Raw genomic sequence first — 27,251 nt, 5'->3', positions numbered from 1 at the left:
GCTTTTTTCGGGGCTTCTCTCCTAGACGTACGTTCGCATTGAACTTGAACGCAAAACAAAATATCGAGTAAATGATCAAACAATCGGCGGTTCCGCACAGAGCACGCGCATCTAACATACGGCAACAAGCAACGAGTCCAAGTACGATCGTTTTGCTCATTGGTAGCATGCTGCATGAGAGTGTCTTTTCCGGCCATCTAGGGGTGTCATTTAACAAAATTTGCTTCGCCTCAGGGGGGGGGGGGTAGGTATGGGGGTGGGTAGGTATGGGGGTGGGGGTGACCCAAATACTTAGTGTGCGAACCCCCCCTTGACAGATCCTGGCTACGGCCCTGTAGCCTAACTAACAGGACTAGGCCCTAGCCTAGCTAGGCCTAGGCTAGAAAGACTTAAATATTTATACTAATTAGGCCTCCTAGGTAGCCTCGAAGTCTGAACAGAAAGCAAATTAGTATTACTTCTACTCGCGAAATAAACTACGTACGAGTACGCCAACAAAATCACCTATTATGGACAACACAATGGATGGCGCACTACTCCAATAAACTCGCCTATTGTGGACAAAAAGTCACCTATTTTGGACAGCCAATTATGAAAGTCACCTATTATGGACAAACAACAGCGCCCTCTAGTCCCTATTATGGACAGAAAGTAACCTATTATGGACAGAAAAGTAACCTATTATGGACAGATTTCACCAACCCCGCTCCTATGTTGCGCAGTGCTCTGTCGTTCAACCAAGCCGAGTCACATGACGAACCATTTGTACGCATTAAGTGCAACACGAGAAACGCCAGCTTTGTGTCTTTTCAAACTGAGTGAGGTTCTTGCACCGTTGCTCAATCTTAAAACTGTTATGGCTATCGGATTTAAGGTGTGTAGTTCTTAATAACAGTAGTGTATACACATTTTCCAGGGGATACCTTAATAGAATGATAACATATATGCCATTTACCCATAATACAGTAATAAAAAAAAATATTTTTCCTTTTTGTCCATGCCTCAGTATATTTTATGTTATGCTATTCAACATCTATATTATGAATGTTCATTAACATTTCAGAAAACAAATGGAGAAGACAGTGTGTTTGACGGTCTGGTGGAATTGATTATAAAGAAAACACCTGTTTAAATTTACCATGGCTTCAAGAAAACAAGGTTAATTTAGAAAATCTTAAGAGAAGTCATCCAAGAAACATTGCCAGAGAACAACAAGATAACTCTACAAATACAAAGAAATCGACGGAAGATTTAAAAGATGTAGAGGAACCAGAGAAAAAAAAACTTAAAACTGAAGATAATGTTGATACACAAGAACCGAAAGATGTAGGAGTGAAAAGAACACTTGAGCAGGGTTCTTTGTCGGACACTCATTCAAAATCACAATATTATGTAGAAGTCAACATTGATAAAGTTAAAGTTCTTCCAAAAGAATTAAAATCAAAAAGACAAAAGAAAAAGAAAGGAAATAAGTCAAAATCTTGAATCTGTTTGAATCAAAATTTATTTTATAGTCAAGGATTTGTTTTTGTTCCCTAAAACATGAAAAATGAAATGAAAAATATGAATAAAATCAAACTTTGAATATCTCAATTTGTAGTTTAATAATGTTACTCACTTATGCCTAAACAACAAATATTTCATGAAGTAGTCTTGACTAAACCATTAGTACTGTAGTACCATTTATTTCATGAAGTAGTCTTGACTAAACCATTAGTACTGTAGTAGCATTTATCACATCGTGCCGCCCACTGATTACTTTGAGATCGAATCAAACACCCAGAGAACAACGTGCTATTTTCTTTTCGACTGCGCATTTGGTCAGATGATGTCAGAGTTGTTAAACATAGCTTTTGATGTATAGTAGGCCTACTCATGTAACAGACATATCTTACGTCATTCATATTTATTTACATTTCTTTTTCCACTTCTACTCGGGAAAAATTTAAAAAAAAAAGAATTTTTGAGGTTTGTTGCAAGACTGTTTATTTCATGTTTTTATCCGTGTCTATTTTAAATGTTATTTTAGTTTTTTTATTTTTAGTTTTTTATTCACTCATAAGCCAAAATTGGCTGGTCTTGTAATTTAAACAAGAGTGTGATTAAATAAATGAAATGAAAAATATATATCTTTTTTAATTCATAGAGATAGTGAACTATAATATCATAGTGAAATATAATATATTACTGAAAAAACTATTTTCAAGGCTCTATTGTCCTTGAAACCCAACAAATCCCCTGGACATGACGGGATTACACCTAAAATGTTATCCATGTCAGCTCCAATTATTGCCCCAGTGTTGTGCAAGATGTTTAACAAGTTCTAAACGGATGGCTTTGTACCAAAAGATTGGAAACTCGCGAATGCCACTCCTATTTTTAAGTCAAGTAATCGTAACGATGTTAATAATTATCGACCCATATCGCTATGTTCTATTATAGGTAAGGTTTTTGAACGTATTATAGCAGATAACATTCTTTTTCATCTTCAATTTTTTGGATTTATAAGTCCCACGCAACACGGGTTTTATCCAGGTAGATCGTGTATTACACAGGCCTCAGCGTTATATCATGATGGTCACAAACAATGGATGTTAGACAACCTCCTGTGATTGATGCAATATTCCTTGATTGGGAGAAGGCCTTTGACCGTGTTCCCCTTGATTTAGTAATCAAGAAACTGCACAACATGGGAGTATGTGGATCTCTCCTAAAGTGTCTTCACTCCTTTCTCAGTGACAGATTCCAACGTGTTGTTCTTAATAAGGAGCATTCTGATTGGGATAGAGTGGGCTCGGGTGTTCCTCAGGGATCAGTGTTAGGCCCGCTTCTATTCAATCTCTTTGTTTATGACCTACCTCTAAATAACTCTTCTGTTATGAAGCAGTATGCAGATGATACAGTAATTTATAAACCTGTATTCAGTCGTCATGATGCACTTACCTTACAACAGGATCTTTGTAAAATTTCCAAATGGTGTGAGGATAATAAAATGAAATTAAATGCAAAGAAGTGTAAAGTCATGCACATAACTAGGAAACGTAATTATATCCCTCATTTTATTTATACAATCGAATCCAATCCCCTTGAAGCTGTTAATTCACATAAATATCTTGGTATTAACTTCTCACGTGATTTAACATGGTCTGCTCACGTTAATGATGTATCGATGAAATCTATGAGAATGCTTGGGTTTATCATCAAACGGTTTGTAGGTTTCAATGACACCGAAATTTTACTATGTCGACCTGTTATTGAATATGGTGCTCCTGTGTGGGATCCACATCAAAAACAACATAATATAGCTATTAACAAGTCATTAAGACGGGTTACTAAATTGTGTGTTGAAGGCGATTTCACTGACAGGCTTAAGACACTAAATTTACCAGATATGGTTCAAAGAATGAAATTTCAAAGAATGAAATTTCATAGTCTGATTTTTGTAGTGAAGTGTTTGCATAAGTTAATTGATTTTGATATATTTGAATACCTTACAATTAATTCTCGGTATCCAGAGTCCCTCACCTTTAAACACATGTATGCTAGAACTAATGCATTTAAATACTCCCTGTTTGTTAATTTCCCTCGAATATATATATATATGTATCCCGCATGAAGTTCGTAACAAAGTCCTGTTTAACTTTGGGGGGTTTAGAAGGGATTTGAAAAAATGTATTACTGATATCGAATTCATCTAGACTATCTCTGTGTTTTTATGTCTATTGCGTTTTTCGTACTATTAGTTGGGAAAGCCACTCGACAGTGTAGTTCTTTTGAACTGATCCACTTTTGGTTACCCGCAGGTGCTGATAGTACTTTTGTTCTGTTTTATTGAATGATGCCGTACCTTGTTTATGATTTTTGTATGTTACCTGGAAATTGAATAAAATAAAATAAAATAAAAAAATCTCTATGGTTTTAGGTATTGTTACTTATCTATGGTGAAAGCAAAGAATGACACCGTACGTTATATGGACTGGTACCTATTGGTTGCGAAGATCACATGTTACAATACAATCTTGGGGATTCTTTGTTGTCATTCTATTAAAATATTATTGTTACACAATTTTAATTCTTTGTTCATCGCGGTTGAATGACTTTTAGTGTCGCACAGATAGATTTGTCACCATTTTTTAAACGCAATAAAAAGAATATATTTATTTCCTCGAATCAAACACCAAGACTGACATCGCAAGATGCCGCGTGTACGCGTCATGTACGCGGCGCTTTGTACGTTAATATTGTCCTCGTGTATTCCAGTTACGTGTAAGTAAGCCAATTTGTATTAGTAGCTGTACATTATGTCATTTTATATAGTAGGACAATCATTTATGCCTAGTGCTTCGTATTCCAAGTGTGTTTAAGGCCGCGAAGATTATTTATATTTACTATGACATGAGGAGGTTAGGGTCGGGTATGATTGAAAGTAACTCCAATCATGGAGGAAAAAATAAATTTATTTTTTCCTCCAATACGAATGACACTAACTCCAATAAGATTGCAAGTAACTCCAATGTGATTGAAAGTAACTCCAATAAAATTGCAAGTAACTCCAATGCGATTGAAAGTAACTCCTAACAAGATTGACGCTAACTTCCAGTATAATGAGAAATAATTCCTGATGATTGACAATCTAGTGACGATCAAAACCATGACTTTCATCATTTCATTTTTAGTTATCTTTTGTTTGTTTGTTGTATTTATTATGTTAATCTGTAGTCAATCTATTGGTTTTACCAGAGATACTTTTTATTTACACAAACACACATTTCATAATTACAATGTTCCATGTGTCAGACAGTCAGGATACCATTTTACACATACTGTACAACATTCAGGAGCAAAGACATAATCATTTAAATAAAGTACAGTTTTACAGAAAACGTCAAGGATTTGAATTTGATTTGATTTATTTTTACGTGAGGAACTATGCTATAGGCCTAGGCTGATGTACAAAACATTTAAAATGATGTTAGACATCATTACCACCGCGCAAGTTAAATTTCAATAGGAAATTAATGATCATTTAAATTCATACGTAACTGTAAATATGACAATTTATAAATCAACCGCAGCTAAATTAGGGCCATGCGGCTTCAAAAATATGAGGGAAACTAATACATTTCTATTTTACCAACAGATGAACAGGATAGTGGGAGCAACACTTTGTACATGACAATGCATAATAACATGTATGCAGTAGCGTACATTGGTTGGATTCCTGTCGATCAAGACATTTCTAAGACTGACTTTGCAAACGACCACTTGGCAGCCCACTTGTCACGTATTCGCAATTGGAATGTGTTAGCTGCCGATTATAGTACAGAAACTGTCACTTTCCATGACACCGAGTACCATATGATTTTCCTAAATGATGATCTCATCGGTGGCATAGGATACTCCATTGAAAGTGGTACATCAGGTAGAGTGGACGGTTTAGCGATTGACTGGTTGGCAAAAAATGTGTACTGGGTTGATGAGGGGTACAACTGGATCAAAATGACAGGTTATGATCTTGAAAGTGCAGAAATATTGATTGCCGATACCGGACTTGAGAGGCCTTCTGGCATAGCATGTCATCCTCTTAAAGGGTAAGAATTGTTCCTTTATTTTGAGTCAGCATTTTGATGCCGCTTTATCATTATTGTTATTAAACAAGCTTGGTTCCTACTTTGACGCAACGCAATGACGAGAACACAAATGATTCGACCAATCAGAGAAGAGACAGTCCGGGTGATTCTTCACTTCGCGATTGGTCAAATTACTTGTGGTGCGCGCTTTAAATGATTCACCAGCTGTTGCACGCAATCACGTACTTTATTTGTGCAAATAAATGGTAAAATAATAATTATATATATTTCTATTGGGCACATACCACTCAGGAGTGCTCAAGGCAAAATGAGAGGCCCTATCAACTGTATAATATACAGTAAATTGGTTCTATAAATACAATCTGTTATGTTATTTGTCTTTGTATTGGCCGCTAATACAATTCATAGTTGGTACCTATCATTGTTTCCTCAGTAAGAAAAAGAAGAGAAATAACCCAATAAGATCCATTGACAAAGTTAGTCAACCATTAAATAGTGCATTTTACGAATGCTGTATATTGTTAAAAATTGAAAACATTTTTAGTTGCAGTTTGCTGGGTTATTGGACATTAGCTAACCATGATATAATAAGCATTGTTCGATAAATAGTATTACATTGTATTCAGTGCAGGCATGAAAGCTCCAAACTGTCCGCTGATATGATGGAAATTAATTAAAAGGTTTTTTTTAAATTGACTGAATTACGCCAGTGATATCTTATTTATTAATCTTTCGGTAAAGATTGAAAGAGGAAGACCCGTGGAAATGCCACCCTAGCCAAGATTCGAACCCGGAATCTAATCTGCTTGATATAATAAATCCTAACATTTTACTTCTGGGCTTTCATGTTATGGCTCAAACAGTATTGCACTTAATATCTAAATGAGCGGGCAATAAATTATAAAATATATTGGATTTTAATTTTTAGTTACAGTAGATAGTTAAAAACAATTATTCACACTCCTTTATATTTATGATAACTAATATTTCGTTTGCTTAAAGTTATCTATTTTGGACTGAAATTGGAAATCTCTATCCATCAAAAATCGAGCGATCAACAATGTCAGGAAAAAGTCGAACAACACTTATTTCAACAAACTTGAATGAACCAAAATCCATTACTGTTGATGTAACAACCAACAGGTATGTCGCTTCTCCTTTATTTGAACTCTTTTGAAATTGGATTTTTATCACTAGCCTGAAGCCTAGTCTAACTTAAACTTGATTTTGGAAAGAACAGTTTGGTTGTACAGTATACCAGTTAACAAACGTCGGCAAACTGCAGAAAACTATTCAAGTTTGTGTTTGAAGAGGAATTCACATAACAGTCTCTTCAGTCATGTGATGACAAAATGACAGCATCCAGTTTCTAACCGAAACTGCAGAAAAACAGCGAAAAACACAAAGTTTATGAAGTTAGGTCGATACCAGATTTTAACTAAATTATTATTTCCGACTCGATATTCCTATAAATAATATTTTAACATTACCTTTTGCAATTTGATGTATTTTTTTTAATTGTCTTAGGCCTAATTATGCCAAGAAAAACGAATTTCCATTTTAAAGGAGACCAGTAAAATGTCTTGAATCTTGATGGATTATTGGAAACTGTTAAGATTCTTTTTTTTTTTCGCTATTTGATTTACATTTTCCAATTTGGTTATAGAATTTATTGGATTGATATCAGCAACGTTGAAAATAAAATAGAATCCGCTGATCTTGATGGAAGTGAAAGGCGAGTAGATGTGTCTGTGTCTTTACCACATGGTGAATTTAAGAGTATCACAGTTGACGAAGTAAGTGAATTTTCTCTCTTACACTCCTGATATTTTCTTTGTATTTATCACGTAATATCACATACTTTAGAGTATTAAAGTTAACGAAGTAAGTGGATCTTCTACCCTTTACCCTTCGATCTTTCTGTGTAAAATTTTTCACGCGTTACATTTAAAATTAAATTCCTTTTATTTTCACTTTGTAAATTTGAGAGTATTAGGCCCACTGTTAATATTTACTATTCTCTTCATTTCTTATCCTAAATTATTTTTCAAATCTTCATCACTCGTTTGTCTTCTTTATTGTCATTGTCTCCAATATTCATTATAGTTTACTTTTTCTTTTTTTCTTCTCTTCTTCTCTTCCTTTAAGAACTACATATATGTGATTTTAGTAGAATCTTTAGAAACCTATATCCGCTGCTATGACAAAACTGCGTCGAATAATCAGGTATTTCAACAGCAATTTCCGAACGAAGTTAAAGTATTCGATATTTCTGTAGCAGGTACTAGTGTTCAACCTATACCTGAAAAATGTAAGCATTTTTCGTTAAAAATTATTTTTATGTAGTTAATTTTGTGCCACCTCAAATTATTCATTATCATATTTTTATAGTATTTCAAATTGTCCGCAGAGAGTCTAATATCTTTATAATTGGTGTCAATTCATTTCAGTACCTTGTGTTACCCACACTTGTAGTCATGCTTGCGTATCGGCACCAGATGGCAACCACGAGTGTGTCTGTAAAATCAACTACGAGTTGCTTGCAGACGGAACGTGTTTAATAGGTAGGTTATAGTTTAAGACAATCTAAATTATTTCACGATTAATGTTAGTGTAAAGAAAATTAATCGAAAAACGCGACATTTATACGCGCGCGTAGAGGAAGTTGAAGCTTAATAAATGTACAGTATAGTATACAAACAGGGGGAGGCGTTATACGATGTACATCACCAACAGATTCGTTGCTACTTGGAATCACTGCAACAGGGTAAGGCGTAAACTTGCCCCAAGTCTGTATTCATTGTCTTTTTTTATATTTATTTGTTTTTATTTCGATACGTATAAAACGCCATATGTGCCAAAATATTTATCTTTTTACTAATATTAAAACAAAACTCCATCTGAAACCCAGACTAGGTGAGGCCCAACGCGATGGATCATTCGAACTGTCGCTTGTGATTGGTCAGACACTCTTTCGGAGGGAGCACCTCCTCTTTGTATTACATTGCGTGCAACATCCTTTTAGAGCAGATATTCAAATGAGAATAGGAAAAGTTCGGTTGGGTACTGTCATCTTAAAGTAATTCTAAATAACTTCTCTTTTCAGACGATACCTTTCCTCAACCTCCATTCTATGTAATAGGTACAAACGTTTTGTCCCGATTCGTACCTTCTGTTCTACATTTTGACTCCGAGGATAAACAACAATACATAAGTGATTTTATATTTGCAACAGTCACGGCATTAACTGTTGATATACGTGGTGATCTCTTATTTTTCGCTGATGAGGAGTCTATCTATGTTGGAAAATTGCGAGATGGGAACTATATTGTTTCGATTCGTTCAGGAATCGGTCAAGTTTACGGTATTTTATTTATTTCTTCTATCTATCCACCTATGTAAGGTTTTATATGGCGCCCTACAAAGAACAGAGCGCCTAAACATCTTAATAATTTTTATTTTACAGGTATGGCGGTTGATTGGGTATCCGATGAAGTATACTGGGTTGATTATCAACAAAATATTTTGGCGAAGCATTCATATCTTTCCGAAAAATATAGTGTGCTCTTTTATGACGTCAATAAACCAACGGCTATAGCAGTGGATCCAAACGCAGGGTAACAGATAGTAATTTCATTTTTTATACAATATGAGAGAAGGAGGGGCATAAAGTGTTGTTTATTTCTACACCATTTTGTTTGTTTTTTGTTAGGTTTATATTTTGGACAGAAGAGACATCCCCTGCCAAACTCTCAAGGTGTGATTTAGATGGTACAAATCGACAAATCCTTGTGCTGACCACTCTACAACAACCTTCTGGAATAGCTTTAGATCACGATCACGAAAGGTAACACTCTAAGCTCGGTTCCCACAGAGACGCAACGCAAGGATGTGTAGACGCAACTCAAGCGAGTTGACCAATCACATGCGACTGATTAATCAATCGCCTGTGATTGGTCAACTTCACTGTGCGTTGCCATGCGTCCTAGTGGTTCCCACTATGACGCAACCAGCGCAGGGACCAATCAGGCTATTGGATGATCCACTCTGCGTCGTGATTTATCAAATACATGCGTTTTGCGTTCAAGCTTACAATGCTTAGAAATATATAATTGGTACGTTATTGAAGTTAAGTTGTGCAATATACTTTTTGTGTTTAATATCGGTTTTTTCGTCACATTGGCTTATAATTGAATTTAAATCTGACGAATTATTAGGATATAAGTTTATGTTTATATTTATTTAAGTAGTTTAGACTGTACTGCTTGTATTGATTTAATCGCATTATTTAAAATGTATCGTAATATGTAAAAAAAAAAACATTATTAGTTACCGTGTCAAAATGTTGATTGATCTTTTTAAAAACAAGTGTGATTGTTTTAAGTTTCATATTGTTTTATAGAATTTACATTGCGGGCAAAGATGATACTCTTGTTTATTCTGTTAATTATGACGGTACTGGACATACAGCCGTTGGTAGAAGTATGAATCCGGCATCAGACATCACCATTTACCAGGTAAAATCAAGTCAACATTCCGTATACTACTACTCGTTCCTCCTCTTGCAAGTCATAGTCATAGTCATAGTCATAGTCATATATACTTTATTGTCCAATTAAAAAAAAAAATTGCTATCTGTTCCTGTTGGTGGTATCTAAGTCTTTCGATGCATCTTCTTTTTTAATACAGCAAAATTCAGTATAATGTGTTATTCTTTTTTTTAATTGGCGCAATACAAATGTTTGATAATTATTATTATCAACGCTTATGTTACAATGTATATTATCACAATCTTTATCTTAATCATTATAATCATAATTATGATTTTTTTATAATAAACTGTTCAGTATATGTAGTGCTAGTTATATTTTTTATGTTTATTATATCCGTTTGATTTTATTAAGATTGCTTGCATTTTAGGATTTTATAGTGTTAGCCGGGTCACGCTTGGTCGAAGGAAAGGAAAAGGGGATTGTCGAAGCGCTTTACAAGGAGACTGGCGATCACGAAGGCTATATTAAGCTCAACTACTCTGTTTCTGCTATCGACATATTTGATGAATCTTCTCAACCGATTATTGGTAATTAATTATTAAATGTATTTTCTATTTGTTTGGTTATATACTTTTATTAATTAATATTTAACCGGATTGATTACTGTTACTGTTCCGTCAAGTGAGAATATGCCTTAATTCCGATATATGAAGATAATCTGACGTACATTATTATTTATCAACTATTTATTTAATAAATAATTACACTCTCACAATCTGTTCTATAGTTCCTACTACGATCGATCCAACGACTACGTTATATTCTGCATCGACCAACCGCCAAAAAGGTAAGTTTTCTTCATGGAGGAAATGAATATCGGATATAAAAAGAATCCTGTTTTTCTTAATCCATGTCTCTGTCTCACGCATTTAATGACATTTTTTTTACATTTAAATCCTTAAATATGAAACAACATAGATCGAATTAAAACATTATTTTAGCAAATTTAACCAAATAAAAACGTGATATAATGATAATAGAATATTATTTTATTAACAGAATTGGAACCAACTAAGGAACCTGGCGGTAAGTAAATAAAACCATGACAAAACATACAATGTGAATCACATAAACGAAAACACATCCTATTTCATACTATAACTGACCAATCAACGAAGAATAATCGGAGGCCGTATTTGTAAAATCATGACGATAGAAAAGTTTACTTTTTAAATAAACCTGAGCCTATTGGTTAATTACACAATAGTTTCGGACGAGACCTACTACTGTAGTAACAAAAATGAAATAAGAACATACAAAACTGGTTGTCAATATCTTTAGCGGATGTGGTATATAGGCCTAACTTAAGATTTTTTTCTTCTGTTTAGGAATTAGTTATCTTATCATCGCAATTGCCGCTGGTGGATCTGTTGTATTAGTTTTATTAATGGTGTTTATTGTTGTCCTTATCTGTTGTTGTGGAAAGAAAAGGTAAGATGTGACGTCACTTTGTATCACCGTCGCCATTTACGTAGTAGACCAGGGAAGAATGAAATTCCATTGGGTAGACAAAACCTTGGTTCCCACTACAACGCGACGGAAGGACGTAAAGCTCTGTCTACACTATCAAACTTTATGTGACAAAAAAATGTGATGTAGGCCTACCCAAATAATATGGTGATATGCTTAAATATGGTAGTGATATGACATCATCACGTCCATATAAAATTATGGGCACATCACATTTTTTGTCACATGCTATGTGATAGTGTAGACAGAGCTTAAGTCGCAACGCTTAGCTTAGACCAATCAAGCGATGAATTATTCGTACTGTCACTTGAGATTGGTCAATTCTCTTGCGTTGGGGCGTCGTTCTTACGTTGCCTCCTGGAGTGGGAACCTAGCTTTCATGTCCATGTATTTAAATATTACTTTTCAAATTATGATCATTCACCATTAAATACGTTTTCCCATAAGGTTTATCGCAAATAGCTTACACAATGCATGATGGGAAGGGTTTGGGAGCAAACGTCACGACGCGCAAGCGTGGTTCCCACTAGCGACGCAACGCAAGGACGTAACGCAACGCAAGTGAATTGACCAATCACAAGCGATGGCTTATTCGCTTGTGATTGCTAACTGTCTATAACTTCGCTTGTCATTGGTTAAAATGATTGCGTTGCGTTTACGTCCTTGCGTTACGTTCTAGTGGGAACCAAGCTTTACGTACAAACAACAAACCACGTACGTACGTACGCGTTGTGACGTTTGCTCCCAAATCCTTCCTACCATACGTCGCACACGCTATTAAAACAATCGTCACTATTTTATATAATAATTATTTTCTTTGTTTGTTGTCTCTGATCTTTCAGAACAAAACCAGTCGTTTCATCTCCAAATCAATACGAGACTGATATTGCACAATTAAACGGTGGAGATCACAATCATATCTACGAAGCATTAGGTGACATGTTGAAACCACCACCGACGTACGAATCAAGTATCGGCGCAGCCGCAGCTGCAACAGAGTCACCATATCTGAAAGCGATGCCTCCTCCTCAGCATCAAGTTCACCTCCAGGACGATACCGCTTTCTATGTAACGAAAGTACCACCGCAACAACAACAACAACAACAACAACAACAACAAAGAAAACAAAAACGACGACCAAAACGACACCAACGACAACAACAACAACAGCAACAGCAGCAGCACCCCCAGCACCCAGGTCTGTGGGAAAATAACCCTCCACCGCCATCTTACACTCCTTACGACACAGATTATCTTGACCTGCGACCAAATTTTCGTTATTAGTTTATCATCATTTCGTCCAAAACACGCAGTATACTCGCGTGCATTTGTCGCATTGTTCTGCCGTCTGCTACGCGCAATATTATTATTATATATAGCGGTCCGATCCTATTTATTCCAAATTGAAGTTTTATCTGGTGTTTTGAATGAACATTGCTGTTGTATTATGTTTCTTTGTTATAAATAATTAAAGTTATATATTATTCACAATTTATTCTGATAGATATTGCATTTAATCATGCATTTTATAGAATTTTTTAACTTACAAGTATGTATAAAAAAGGAAGTTATTGTACGGTGGAGGTACTTTATGTAATCAAAATCACACGCAATCATTCCTGTGACCCGTCATTCATTATGTGATTGTTGGGCTTTATATTACTCTTTCTGTTTTTATTGTCAGTGTTTTCTTGTTTTACTTCTGTAATTCATTGTTGTAAATTATTATCTACTGTGAAAATTGGTTTAATAAATATTGTATAGGCCTACATTATGACATATTTCCAGCCACAGTGTTATTGTTACATACACCAATATTAATATTTAAAAATGCTTGTTTAGTTAAAATGACATATTCTTGCCAAATAAATAAAAACAATGAAATGTGAAATTTAGTCATTGCTTCTTTTATTCAGGCCAAATTGTTTAAAAACTCATTCAAATTTATGCCAATATTTATAAATGCACAGATGGCGTTCTATACCGTATATGGGACGCAAAAAGAGCGATGGAGGAGGAGCAGTCGAAAAAAAGTAACATGTAATATTTTGGTATTTTATATCTGTTTATTATGCATTTATAATGTCCGTATTGAAATTCATCATTCATATAAAGTATTGTATATACTGTATTAGTATCAGGCCTAAGCCTAACTTGTGGGCCCGCTCTGTATATACCTAGGCTAGCCTAGCTAGGCCTAAAGGATGCCATAATATGACAGTTGGTTTTCACCACCGATGTGGTGTCTGTGTGTGAGACCTGCTTCGTGCAAGGAGTCTAATGTTGGTAGGACTAGGCCTAGCTGTACTATATGAATGATCCGTATTAATGATTCAGGTCGTTTCGTACCTACCCCCAGGGGCGCAGCCAGCAAAGAATTAAAGGGGGGGTCAACCAATATGTGAGTATTTTGCGAGCGAAGCAAGCAACCATGGGCTGCTGGGGGCCAGGGGGCTGCCAAAAGGGCCCCCAGTTGGGGTCCAGGGGGCGAACTGGAAGCTTTGGCGGTCTAGGGCAATCTAGATCATTTGAATCGGTTTACGCACACACAAATATGACAATGTTAACACTAATAAACTGAAACAAAGAAAACAAAAAACAACTCTCATTTTCATTACAGAACATTTTTATATTCCAGGCTGCCACAGACAAACACTTTTTTTCTTGCTTGTTTGTTGATTTGTGTAGAGAGGCTGTAAACTCAGAGGAGGAATTATTTGAATTCCTCCCTTTTCACCAATACAAAAGTTGCATGAAATGAACGTAGAGATGCAAAAGTTTGAAAAAAGAAATTAGAATGATAGCATGGAGGGAGTAATATTTTTAAATGAGAACCGTAAGGTTAGAGTTCATACACTGTGCAAGTCCAAGAAGCTATCTTGGCTCCGTGTGTATGTGAGACGCTTATCATACCCAGTACATACAATATTTTGTTTAAAAATATACCTATTTTGTTCGAATGTATAGTATAGGTGATAGCTTATACATAATTGTAATAACTAACTTCTAAATTATTATCATACATTTTATTTTAGTTACTATAACGGCGCTCTTGACATCGCGTGATGCATCTTTAAACATAAGTTTGGAACATTCTTTTTGGCTTGGAGACAGAATTCGCGAATGACATTCTCTGTATTAATGTTCATGTTAAAGTGTATGTTCATGAGGCACAATCCCGAAAGCTGCTCATAAGACATGTGATTTCCCAAACAGGTTTTCGTTCTCCATAAAGTCGAAAAACTCCGCTCAGCTTCAGCAGACGTTACGGGCATAGAGAAGATTCGGGAACACATCTGGATCCGCTAATTTTACACAGTCGCTTCCATCACTGAAGCTCGGAATGAAGATGTTCGTGTCTTGGCAGATCATCGTACCAAATTCAAGTTCCTTGAAGACTTCTTCAACATTACACTTCACGATAGACTCGGGTGCTACGCCAAATATTTTAAAGCATGGCCTGTTATCGGCAGAAAAACAGGTTTTTAACTCGGTTTGTAATCAAGAAGTTGATTTGGTAATACTGCTCGGTAGTAATCTTCCACAGTATCTCCAGGATGATTTGATCTGTATTGTTGTCTCATGTTTTTATTTATTTTTTCTAAAAAAAAGGGTGGGTCAGGACCCCTGTGACCCCCCCACTGGCTGCGCCCCTGACCCCTTCCATCAAAGGAAGAGTATAATATTCAATAGTGAGCATCTCTCAATGCTTAAATTTGTGATGGAATGATGAAACACACACAGTTATTTTTTAGACTTTATTATAATTATTAATTTAGTTTAAGTCTAGCTAGGGCCTAGGTTAGGGGCCTAGTACTAGAAGAGCTAGGTTTCTACTAGGCCTAGGCCCTAGGCCTATACTGTATATGTCATGGAGGTATACAATATATGTATTAATTATCAATTTTGTTTTCTACCTATACAGCAGTGAGTAAAGTTGTGTAATAATATTATTAGCTGCTGTGCTAAGACTAGTCACAATGTCTGGGGCAATGGTAGCAGTAGTGGAGTTCTCTCCTGTCAAGAATTGCTTTGTTAGTCTTCCTGCATCTTGGTCTAAAGACTTATCACAAGTTCAGGTAGTAAACAACAGGATGTATTGTAAAGCTCTGTCTACACTATCAAACTTCTTTGACAAAAAAATGTGATGTGCCCAAATGTGGTAGTAATATGACATCATCATGTCCATTGGCACATCACATAAAGTTTGATAGTGTAGACACAGCTTAATACATTTGGCCGATTGTGTCTCTCGCTCGCATGTTATTGAAATTATATTTTGACCGGTTGTTGTTGTGTTTATAATCATCATAAGATAGTAGTGTCTTAATTGCCGTAACACTTCAGTCTCATCTAAATTGTTAATGTCATTATCGCCATCATTGGTTGCAGGGGTCCTATTTGAATTTCATTTTCATGTTTTCAACTTTGACATTTTTTTAATGGTCAAGCAGTTTCCTACATTTCAACTGGAATGGGGTGAGAATTTGAAGGCGTTTGTAAGCTGGGCTGGGGACATTACAAGACATGGTGATAATAAGGATACAGAGGTTATCCAGATAAATGGACTGTATGGGAACAAGCTGGGTCTTGTTCATGGACAAGAGGTAAACTTAACTTTTTCAATTTAGTTGGAACTTGTTGGTAATACAGTAAGTCAAGTAAAGTAAAGGTAAAGGTCCCGTATTCAATTCTGAACATAGGGTAATGAGCTGCTGGGAGCTCACATTACTTAGCCTCAGTATTATATGGTAGGGTGACCATTTCCTTTCCACGTCGCCTTATCCTAGTACTTTCAACCAGGTACTCATTTACAGCTGAGTAGACTGGGAGTTGTTGGGAATTGAACCCAATTCTCTCTGTATGACAGTCAAGTGTCCTAACCACTCAACTAACCACTCCATTAGTAAGTCAAGTACTATATACTAAATGTCTTGGAAGTACTAAGTATTTAAAAGCTTTAGGGATCTTATTTACTTTAAGTGTGCATTTTGATAACTTGTATTTTCTGCATATTAAGGTTCTTGTTCAACGTGTACAACCTGTCTTACCATGCACTCATGCTGTCATAGAACCTGCCTCCTTTGATGATTGGGAGATATTGGTAAGAATGCACTTAAATAATTAGTACACAAGTTGATGCCAGGTAAAGAAAGGAAGAAGCCTGTTGTCTTATCATTATTACTGATACTTTTTTTCAAGGAAGGAGAACTAAGAACTGAAAGGTATTTTATTCAATTTGCTTCATTTAAAATTTAATTTTTTTTCTTTTTTGATTAAAGGAATTAAATGCAAGTTATGTAGAAACGAATTTACTGAGTCAAGTTCGTGTTATCTGGCCAAATCAAGTTCTTCCTGTGTGGATCGGCAAGAAAATCTGCATTTTTATTAAAACTAGTAAGTTTTGCAAAGTGTCCAAATATGGTAGTGATGCCCAAATATGGTAGTGATATGACATCATGTCCATACAGTACAGTATATGAGCACATCACATTTTTTTTCACATATAGTGTAGATAGAGCTTAAATTAATTGCATTTTTAGTTTTATATGTCATAAATCAAAATTATTTATTTTATCTTACAGGTGAAATTGAGCCAGCTGAGAAATGCATACGTCTAGAGCCGTACAGTGAGTTATCCATCATCCCAAAAGATAGGACAAATACCCTGGCTGGCAACACACCTTCTCCTTCTACCACTGTCAAGAGTCTACAACAGGGCAGTGCAAGTGTAAGCGTTCCTTCTGATTTTAATGTAAAGAATGTTGGTAGCGGAGGAGGAGGAGGAGGGCGACCAGCTGTGAAGGCAGAAACTCCCTCTAGTCTTGCGTCAATTGGAGAAAGTATGACGTCGGGATATGTTAGTGATTTTGGTTCCACTGGGAATATTCCTTTATACAGAAGCCAGACTGATGAACAATTGGGTAATGAAGAAGAATTACCTAGTGAAGAGGTGACTGATTATGAGTTTGATGATTCACTGCCATGGGCGTACCGTTTATGGTCTTATATTAAGTCTTTCATGAGCATTGAAGAGTCGGGAGAGAGCGCCATTGAACAAGGAAAGTTATCATTAGATAAAGAAAGACAAAAAGCTATAGCAAGAGAGCTACTAAAAGACTGTAATATTGTTGCAAGAGTTCACACCTTAATTGACTCTTATGAAAGAGTGGAAGCTAGTTGTAGAAGAACAGAGAACCCTGACCCAGGAGTGAACTCATACTCGCATTTAATGCAACCGACAACAGTTTACTTATCGTCAACTGCTGAGGGCGCACTTATTGACCTGCCGATGGATCCTGGTAAACAAAATTTTCCATTGCAAGAAGAATATGTCAGTTTTTACGCAATTATAACCAAATTAAAGTCGCCAAAAGAGCGTCACGAAGAGGCTAGACAAAGGCAAGATTCGACGCAAGTGAACAAAACAGAGAAAGTTGAGGATGCAGCAGCTGGTGGGGATGTTAGTCAACAACAACCCACGGTGCAATACATTGATATAAACACAGATTATGCAGCAGTGAGGGTAGTGTTGAATAGCCAAGACATTCAAACCAGACGTGACAGTGAGTCTTTGATAGTCTTTGATGACACCAGTCCTTGGACACTACAGATCTCTGACCTGCTACGAAGACAGCTAAAGCTTGAGGTCACAGCGAAGGTGGTCATTCAACCAATCACAGAGTCACCAAGCGTGATGCAATCAATGACCTTGTGTCCGTTATACCATCTGGTATGTAATTGTAACTTATTTTAAAGCTCAGTTCAGATATTATTTGGTCAAAAATTTATGACATGCATTGTCACAAATTTCTAAATTTAGTTCCAAGTATGGAAATATTATCCACATAAAAAAAAAAATTATATATATGTTCTTTTTTCTGTGACTTTGTGTTTGTTTGTGTTAAATTTAGATCCAAATAAAGTTTCATTATTTTTTTCTGTGACCTTGTATTTTGAAATAGAAAAGAAAGTTGACAGCAGTCGAGATTGAGGGTGCATTTCAACAGTGGCTATCCTGTGTCAGTTGTATGGTATGGCCTATACCTGTATGTGGAGGCAGTTCCTTACTCAAGTTCCCAATAAGTTCTGATGGTAAGATTTTAACGTTTAGCCTTTTTCGACATATTTTAATACCTTTTTTTCCTCTGGGCACTGCTCAGGGCTCTCATAAGCTCCGGGACCGCTGGGTTTAGCCAGTTAGCGCTCATAGCTGTTGCTATTGCTTTATACAGAAATTTGTGGAAATAATTTAATGTTAAACGATGTTTGCTTATTTATAGGTGAGCAAGAGGAATTTGTTCTAACAATAAATACTGAACAATTAGAAGCTAACCAGAAAATATACTTCCTTCTACATCCATTCATTGCAAGGAAAGTCAAGTTTGGTGTCTGTGAGACTGCTCTGATTGATGTATCAGCTAGTCTCCCACCCAGATCTACCAGACAAATTGACTCTGTAGTGGCTGGATTCAGACTAAGAGATCTTGGGTATGCACTTAAAAATATATAATAAATATAAACCAGTTTAAAGTTTATTTAAACATTTCTAATCCAAGAGAGATTTTTAATTAATAATAGTTGCAGGCTGGGACGTCCCATCGAAAGCGTTCGAGTTCGCTGTAGGAGTAACCCGGGTCTGTGATGTATGTGTTATTGTTTGGAATTAATTAAATTGAATTAATATGTTTATTTTATTCATAGAGGTGTATCAGAGTTAGGCCAATCCGGTTTAAATCACATCAAGACAGCTCTAGCAATCAGACCCTTATCAAAGCAGATTTGTAGTGGCCTACCAGGTCTTCAACAGGGTGGTTTGATACTTACAGGACCTAAAGGAAGTGGCAAGACTACATTGGCTATGGCTCTTTGTCGTGAAGTAACATCTTGGCCTCAGCTTGTTTACGTTAACACCTTAGAGTGTAAACCTTTGAAAGGTATTCTTATATGGTAGTGATATGTCCAAATATGGTATTGATATGACATCATCATGTCTATATATGGACACATCACATTTTGTTGTCACATAAAGTTTGATAGCAGCCACTACACTATTCATATAATGATAGAGTTTATAACCAGGTTTTATTTCAATAGGGAAACGTGTTGAGAGTGTCCGTCGAAGGTTAGAGGAAGCCTTTAATGAGGCTGCCTGGAGACAACCATCTCTTATCTTACTAGATGATCTAGACCAGTTGACTGGTTCCCCTCTTGGGCCTGAACAAGAGATAAGCCCTGACGCCCTCTACAGTATGAGAATTGCCGAAGGTTTGTGATGTTTTATCCACAAAATTGTTTGGTTTTTGTGTACATATGTACAAACTAATGATGAATTTAGAGCAAGGTAAACTGGTTCATACCATTATTTAAGAGGGGTTTTCTTGTGGTCATTATTCTTCATCCCAATAGACCCACTATCAGCATATGTTGACTACTCAGCTACTTAGTACAAAAGTTAAACCTTCAGTGAATCTCTAAAGGTTAGATTTTGTATTCAATTTATAGTTTTAAAAGATTTAATGACGGCTGAAATCAGACAAGGAACCAGAATATGTGTAATGGCAACGTGTCGAACTAAGACGTCTCTACATCAAGGGCTGACGTCTTCCAGGGGTACACACTTCTTTCAACAATGGATAGACATTAAACCATTGGATACTGTAAGTTACTGGTTATTTATCTATGGTCCCATGTTCAAGTTTGAGCTCTGTAACATGCTGAAATACTACTAGGCTCATTTTAATGGTACGCTTTTGCCTTTTTTATCATGGGAGTGCGATCACGGTTAAAAATGATTCACAGCACACTTCAATTTGGAAACTTGCAGACACTAATATACAAACAGCGTGCACTGTGTAGCACACCTACAATTTCCAAATGACAAGGCCTGTTTAAAGACCAATTTAAGTGTCATTGGTTTGTAAGTTGGTTTTACACTGTGTTTAGATAATAATTAAATATTATATGTCTACAGAAAAAGAGGGAGGATATGCTGACATCAATGATTCAGAACAAGATAGAAGTTGACCTGGCAAGCCTAGAGCAACTTGACCTTACAGACTTAGCATCACGAATTGAAGGCTATGTTGCCAAAGACATGATGACGGTGCTTGAAAGGGCCATTCATGCTGCCTGTAGTAGAGAAATGACTGATGGGATTTGGGCTGGCACCACCCCTCGAGGTAGGGTGACTTATAAAAGAGTTTTTAGTGTCTGACAAGTTAATATATAGGAACGAACTTGCTATTATTTATATAAATTAATTCTACAAACATTTCTGTGATATTCTATCTAGATACATCCTCTGAGAATAATGGTATAATCCTAATTGATGAGGATTTTGAATGTGCACTGCAGAACTACACCCCAGCAACTCTACGGGATGTTCCATTACATAATTCGGGTGATTTGTCATGGAAGAATGTTGGAGGACTAGAAGAAGTTAAGAAGGTTTTGTTAGAGACATTACTATGGCCAGCAAAGGTAAATAATTATTATTATTTTATTTTTTTAAATTGCTCTTTTTTATTTTTGTTATTACTTTTACTTGTGAAGCACATAGAGGCTTTATACATTATGCGCTTAAAAGTCCAAATGTATTATTATTAGGTTATATGCATGATATGCATATAACCTCTTGATTCTGTCAAAATCTTTATTTATTTATTTATTTATTTATTCTTTCCTTAGCACTATTTTGTCCGTGCATTATCTTGGCATCAGTTTAATCTAGCTAAGTCAAGTTTTCAGAGTATATTCCTCATGGCCAGGAATCGATGTGGTTATATTTTCACGATGCGTAATCAAAAATTACGCGGTCTACGCGCGATTTTACGAAATCACGTTTGTAATCATATCTTCACAAGCATGAATCACAATTAAACAAAATTTGGTATTCATAAATTTCAGGTCATATTTCATCATATGGCAATAAAATTATGTGCGTAGCGCATATAACGCTTGCGTACGCGCGCTTAAAATGTTCAAAATTGTCAAAATTTAAGCGTTTAAAAAATGCCATGAGTGCGCAGATTTTTGCACGCGCACTGCGCGTTAAACGTTAATGCGCACTCTTTTTGCCCGATTTCTGTTTTACAATCTTTCTTTAATAATATCATCATATTTGATTCAGGTTTCAACTCGAAATTGCGTTATACGAGCACGTCAAAAGTGACTGGCTACACACGTATAAGTTAACAAAATGGTGAAAATATGCTAAATTTTTAAATTAATATATATCGTCAGAATGCAGGGGAACACCTATTTTTATATTTCATTTTCTTGAAGTGTATGTATCATATGTATGATTTATTATCAAATAAAGAGAACAAAAGTTGATTAAATCATTAATTGCATATTAAATTTTAAAAAAATAATTTCGACAATCAAACAAATTATGACATTTTCTTAGGCCAAAATATCAAACTTAACATTAACTTTCTTCCTTCAAAAATTCATATATTAAAGTTAAAAGTATGTAGTTTGACAGTGCATCATTTGTATACATTTTAAAGATGTCATCATAGTAAAAAATTATAATTCATTTCGGTATGTAATAATCTATTTGCATCAAAGTGGTTACTGCATAGTAAATACACGGAGAAATTTTTCTACAACTTTTAGTCAGTTGTGTACGGCTCGGTGGTCTGTGCTCGTGTCTATGGCATTCAAGGTACCGAGATCGAGTCTCACCTTGGGAAACGAAATAAGATTTTTTTTTTATTATCCGTATTGTTTGTTCAAATTTATTTCTTAGTGTATAGATTATACACATGATTTATAATGAAATCTAGATAAAAATTAACTTATGTCTTTATTATTATGTAACAACAAATGTGGTTTATGACATTATACGCATTATGCGTTAGCAAGGGCCTATCATATATTATAAATAATTAAAGATTCTGAGAAAATCAATCAATCAATATATATTTTAAAAATCAATTATCTTTATTTAAATCAATGCATATAACCTATAATTCGTCATAGTGACGAATTAAATCTAGTTATTATTGTATTAACTAATTTCATTATTTTTATTTAATTCCTAGAGTTGAATTTTTCACAAATACCATATGTAAAATAATAAAACAAAGTGGACATAACTACTGAATCATATAACCACAAAACATAGTATTTATATTTTTGTATAGTATCCACAGCTTTTTAAAAACTGCCCATTACGACTGAGGTCTGGTTTGTTGTTGTATGGACCTCCCGGTACAGGAAAAACCTTACTAGGGGGCGCAGTTGCTAAGGAATGTGGTTTGAACTTCATCAGTATAAAGGTAAGGTAAAGAAACACCACATCATTTTTGTTTTAAACTCACGCTGACCTCTGACACATACACCCACGGCGACCTCTGCATTGTAAACAGCAAGCTATTACCTTAGACATGACTAAAACAGATCATACTGACTCAAAAAGTGTAATGTCAACAGCATACAAATGTCATGATTGTTGTTTTTCAGGGTCCAGAGTTGCTTAGCAAATACATTGGCGCAAGTGAGCAAGCAGTTCGTGACCTCTTTAGACGTGCTCAAAGTGCAAAGCCTTGCATTCTCTTCTTTGACGAATTTGATGCACTTGCTCCTAGGTACATGTTTTAAATGAAACATAATTATTTGTATATGGTTAATTTTAACATTTGAATATGCAAATGTTATGTGGTTTTAGTACAATTTGGATACAATAGGTTACAGTATAATACTGTAAAACATTTAAAACACCATTTCAGTTAAAAATCTTGGAATAAATTGGACAAGAACTCTGCTTCACCATTAGGCAACTTTTGGATTGCAACAACCTATGAATAAGTTTGATCATTAAATTCATTGTGGGCATGTGAGGAAGTTAGGGTGTGCTTTCGCTATCGACAATTTATAAAGCGCTCTTACTGGAGTCTCACAGCGCAAGCACCTAAAAAAAGCGCTCTTTACCCCAAACTCACAGCGCAAGCACCTGAAAAACAATCTGACAACTGTGTTACTTTTGACAGGCGAGGTCATGATAGTACAGGTGTAACTGACAGGGTTGTGAACCAACTTCTGACTCAGCTGGATGGTGTTGAGGGTTTAGATGGAGTATACATCATAGCAGCTACTAGTAGACCTGACCTCATTGACCCAGCGCTGCTCCGACCAGGCCGATTAGATAAATGTCTCTACTGTCCAATTCCAAATAAGGTATAGTTTAGTATATTTAGATTTTTTTTTTTATTTCATATGCATCCAACATTGAGTATCTCGCCAATTACAGGATGGATAAACTATTTAATAAATTATCATGCTTGTAAACTAAGTCTCATTTGAAAGATTCGTGAGTTACAACCCTGGCACTAGGTCGGGATTGAACCCCAGACCTTGGGATTGGAAGGCAAGCATGTTAACCACCAAGCTACAACTCCACTTACCTTATTGTTTGATATTCCAAACTTCAAGCCAATCATTTTGTGCATATCTTTATTTGCAGTTTAAATACATGATACATAATTGGTGCAGTAGTTCTAATGTAATTAGCTTTTTCGATACAGTTCTGTACAATGTAAACACAACATTAATTCAACATACTTATGCTATTTTATGTTGGTAACAGTGTGAACAACTTGGTATACTACTTGCCTTGTCACTGAACATGACTTTAGATGATGATGTTAACTTTGATAATGTAATTGAACATTGTGAATTCTTCACTGGTGCTGACTTAAAGGCTCTGTTATACAACGCTCAGCTTGACGCAATCCACTCACAAATATCACCACCCCCAACGAAATCACTAAGTAGTGACAGACTATCGCCACTTCACATGAAGACGTGTCGCAGCATGGAAGCTGATGAATGGAAATTAACCTTCTTGGAAAGTGTGTCGTTCGACGAAGGAAACCCGCCCCAATTGGAGAGTCGTGGCCGAGGTAAGACAACGACAGGGAAATCATTGGATGCAGACGGTAATGTACATCCAGTCACCGAAAGCTCTGGGTCAGACTCGGATTCTGCGAGCTTCGTACGGCTTAGTCAAAGTGAAGAAGAATACGGAAACAATGGAAAGGGAACTCCAAGTTTGAGAGAATTTGCTGCTCTCAAGTTGGAAAGGTCGCCTCCACTTGTAGAAGTCGCAGGTTAGTTCTTTTGTGATTTATTTACAGTATTATTATCATCATTATTTTTGTTCTTTTTCAAAATAAATATAATACAGGTGACTCTTCCAAATTCCGGATTCTCTGAAAACTGGAACATTTCAAAACTTTTCTTCACTTCTAATGGTCCCAAATTCCCTTTTACCATTAAAAACAAATGCAAAATACCAGGATTTCTGGAAAAGTTTACTGTATTTATGTTGTCACATCAAATATCAGTAGAATTAGTAGACCATTTTATATTTTTTTATCTAGATTTAGAAACTTTAGACAACATTGAAGACAATTCATTCTATGACTTACCAGCTCTGTACCAAGAGAGACGACTGGAACAGAGGCTAATTTACATGCCAACATTACGCGAGGGCATTGTGGATGTTAGCACTGAGACACAGGAGAAGATTGCTAACCAGGTGTCTCTGATTAGCAAGAACAATCTCAAGAAAACAACTGGCTATACGGTAAATTAACTTAAAACTGTTTATACTAACTATTACCGTTAATTTTTAGAATGTAAATATTTACATAATTCAAAATGCATCTACGTACAACTCCTTATCTTTTTCTATCTTCTTTCAACTAAAAGTTGTGGTTAGTCATGTCTCTGGTCCATTCTATAGTCGTCATACAGAAAGGCTGCTACATCAGAACTTCTATGAATGGATGGCTACAGTAGTTGGTGACAAGAACGCAGTTGGTCATACCCAGTACCGTTTTGATTTCACGACCATTCAGGAAACCACCTCAGTGTTTATTATCAGCTATTTTTTATTTTTGTTTCTTCTTATATTAGGAACTAAATGAAGAAGGCGAACATCATCAAAGTCATGTGGTCAAAATTAACCAATTGAATCTTCTGAGGGCTGTTAATGCAATGAAACCCTCGGTGTCTGCGAAGGAGAGGCGACGATACCAACAAATGTAAGTATAATGGATAGTGTAGTCTTTCAACATCAGGGATTAGGCATAGCATAACAGAGAGACAGAGAGTGGCCGAGCGGTTAAGACGGTAAAACTGTAATACGTAGCCATAACATCGGCAAAGATTCAAGCCTTACTCGCTCCATGGTTCTTCTTGGATAAGAACTATAAACCATAGGTCCAGTGTACACATCTGGTTCATGTGCACTTTAAAGAACCTATCTTTCGAGACGAGTAGGGGGTTACCCAGGTGTACTAGTTCATTACAGCCACTGATCATAACTAGGTAGTCAGGAAGACCAGTCTTTGACTGAAGAGATCACCCAGAATATATAACAAGACTTGTTCTCAATAGCCCAACAGTTTCTAGGGGTTGGTGTCCAATGGGATTGCATGCCCCTTCTTTTTCACAGCTAAAATGTACAGTAAATAATAAAGCATGGTGAAAAAAATCAATGCATCTTAAAACATTTACCTCTTATAGATATGATTCATTTGTGAGCTCAAAAGGAGGTAACTTTACTGGACAAGAAGAACACTCTACTAAACGTGCTACACTTGCATAAAAAGGCAGCAATTATTAAGGATTGATATGTCCGGAATTTTAATAACATATATATATCATTGATGATAGACATAGAACCTGTACAGTATTATTATTATTATATTTTACTGTATGGTAGTGAAAAATTGTGGAAAAATAATAACAACAAAATTGACTATATTCAAAATAATGTTTGTAGATTGTTTTAGGGGTTCAAATGTTGCAAATAGAGGAGAATGTGGGCGAGTCAATCAAACGAAAATGTACTCAATGTTATCCATTATTGGGTAAGACTGGTAAATATGAACAAAGACAAAAAATATGCAAAATAAATGTTATAAATCTTAACTTCATAATGTGCAAAATAAATAACAATTGTTGGATAATTGATATGAACCTGTACAGTATAAATGAGGAATGGCACTCTGCTAAACTGCCATGTACTTGTATAGCATAAATATAAGATTGATGATGAACTAAGACATGGAACCTGTATGTGTCAGAAATATGGCTATTATCAACTTATAGAGCCATTTTAACCAATTTTGTCGAAAAATAAAAAGGTCGAAATTTAGCCAATTTTGTAAAAAATCCCTGTATTATTATAGTACAGGGATTTTTTCGAAAAATGCCCAAAATATCGACTTTTTAAAATTCAATTATTATGCAATAATATGGCTATATATGGCTATATATTGCTTAGTATCATCATATTAACCAGTTTTGTCGAAAAAATAAAGAGGTCGAAATTTAGCCAATTTTGGAAAAATGCCCAAAATATAGACTTTTTAAAGTTCAATTATTATGCAATAATATGGCTATATATGCGCATATATTGCCTGTTATCAACTTATAGAGCCATATTAACCAGTTTTGTCGAAAAATAAAAAGGTCGAAATTTAGCCAATTTTGGAAAAAATCCCTGCGCAAAGGGTACAGCTCAATCTTCTCACTCGAAACGGTAAAGAACGCAAAAATAAATGGACAAGAAATGGACAGAGCCATGTGGGGTCATTAAAACTGAATTGGACTGGGT

The 27,251-nt window shown here is 35.6% G+C and overlaps 2 protein-coding genes across 3 annotated transcripts; both read left to right on the top strand.

Annotated features, from left to right (window-relative positions):
• Nucleotides 1-4,115: 4,115 nt before the first annotated feature.
• LOC140048548 (low-density lipoprotein receptor-related protein 2-like) lies at nt 4,116-13,473 on the top strand. Its single transcript, XM_072093290.1, has 15 exons — nt 4,116-4,266; nt 5,141-5,591; nt 6,594-6,734; nt 7,258-7,387; nt 7,740-7,902; nt 8,042-8,155; nt 8,698-8,955; nt 9,058-9,208; nt 9,304-9,438; nt 9,994-10,108; nt 10,512-10,671; nt 10,872-10,931; nt 11,144-11,170; nt 11,473-11,575; nt 12,457-13,473. Exons 1-15 carry the CDS (start codon nt 4,197-4,199, stop codon nt 12,896-12,898), a joined length of 2,520 nt encoding a protein of 839 aa, XP_071949391.1. The 5' UTR covers nt 4,116-4,196; the 3' UTR covers nt 12,899-13,473.
• Nucleotides 13,474-13,611: 138 nt separating this feature from the next.
• LOC140048545 (peroxisomal ATPase PEX1-like) lies at nt 13,612-26,788 on the top strand. 2 transcript variants are annotated; one of them, XM_072093285.1, is made up of 20 exons: nt 13,612-13,647; nt 15,540-15,693; nt 16,069-16,221; nt 16,635-16,718; nt 16,897-17,011; nt 17,200-18,347; nt 18,580-18,709; nt 18,898-19,105; nt 19,319-19,551; nt 19,712-19,882; nt 20,120-20,274; nt 20,589-20,796; nt 20,910-21,097; nt 22,768-22,902; nt 23,087-23,211; nt 23,614-23,800; nt 24,210-24,732; nt 25,006-25,211; nt 25,544-25,671; nt 26,156-26,788. In XM_072093285.1, the coding sequence occupies exons 2-20, from the start codon at nt 15,595-15,597 to the stop codon at nt 26,235-26,237; spliced, it is 4,278 nt and encodes a 1,425-aa protein (XP_071949386.1). In that variant the 5' UTR covers nt 13,612-13,647; nt 15,540-15,594; the 3' UTR covers nt 26,238-26,788. The 2 variants fall into 2 exon arrangements, with proteins under 2 accessions (XP_071949386.1, XP_071949385.1); XM_072093284.1 differs by having other exon boundaries at nt 13,612-13,654.
• Nucleotides 26,789-27,251: the final 463 nt, after the last annotated feature.

This window comes from Antedon mediterranea, chromosome 5 (assembly GCF_964355755.1).
Source record: "Antedon mediterranea chromosome 5, ecAntMedi1.1, whole genome shotgun sequence".
NCBI lineage: Eukaryota > Metazoa > Echinodermata > Crinoidea > Comatulida > Antedonidae > Antedon > Antedon mediterranea.
Note: the sequence above shows the minus strand (reverse complement) of the source record. Positions and strands in the feature narration are given on the sequence as shown.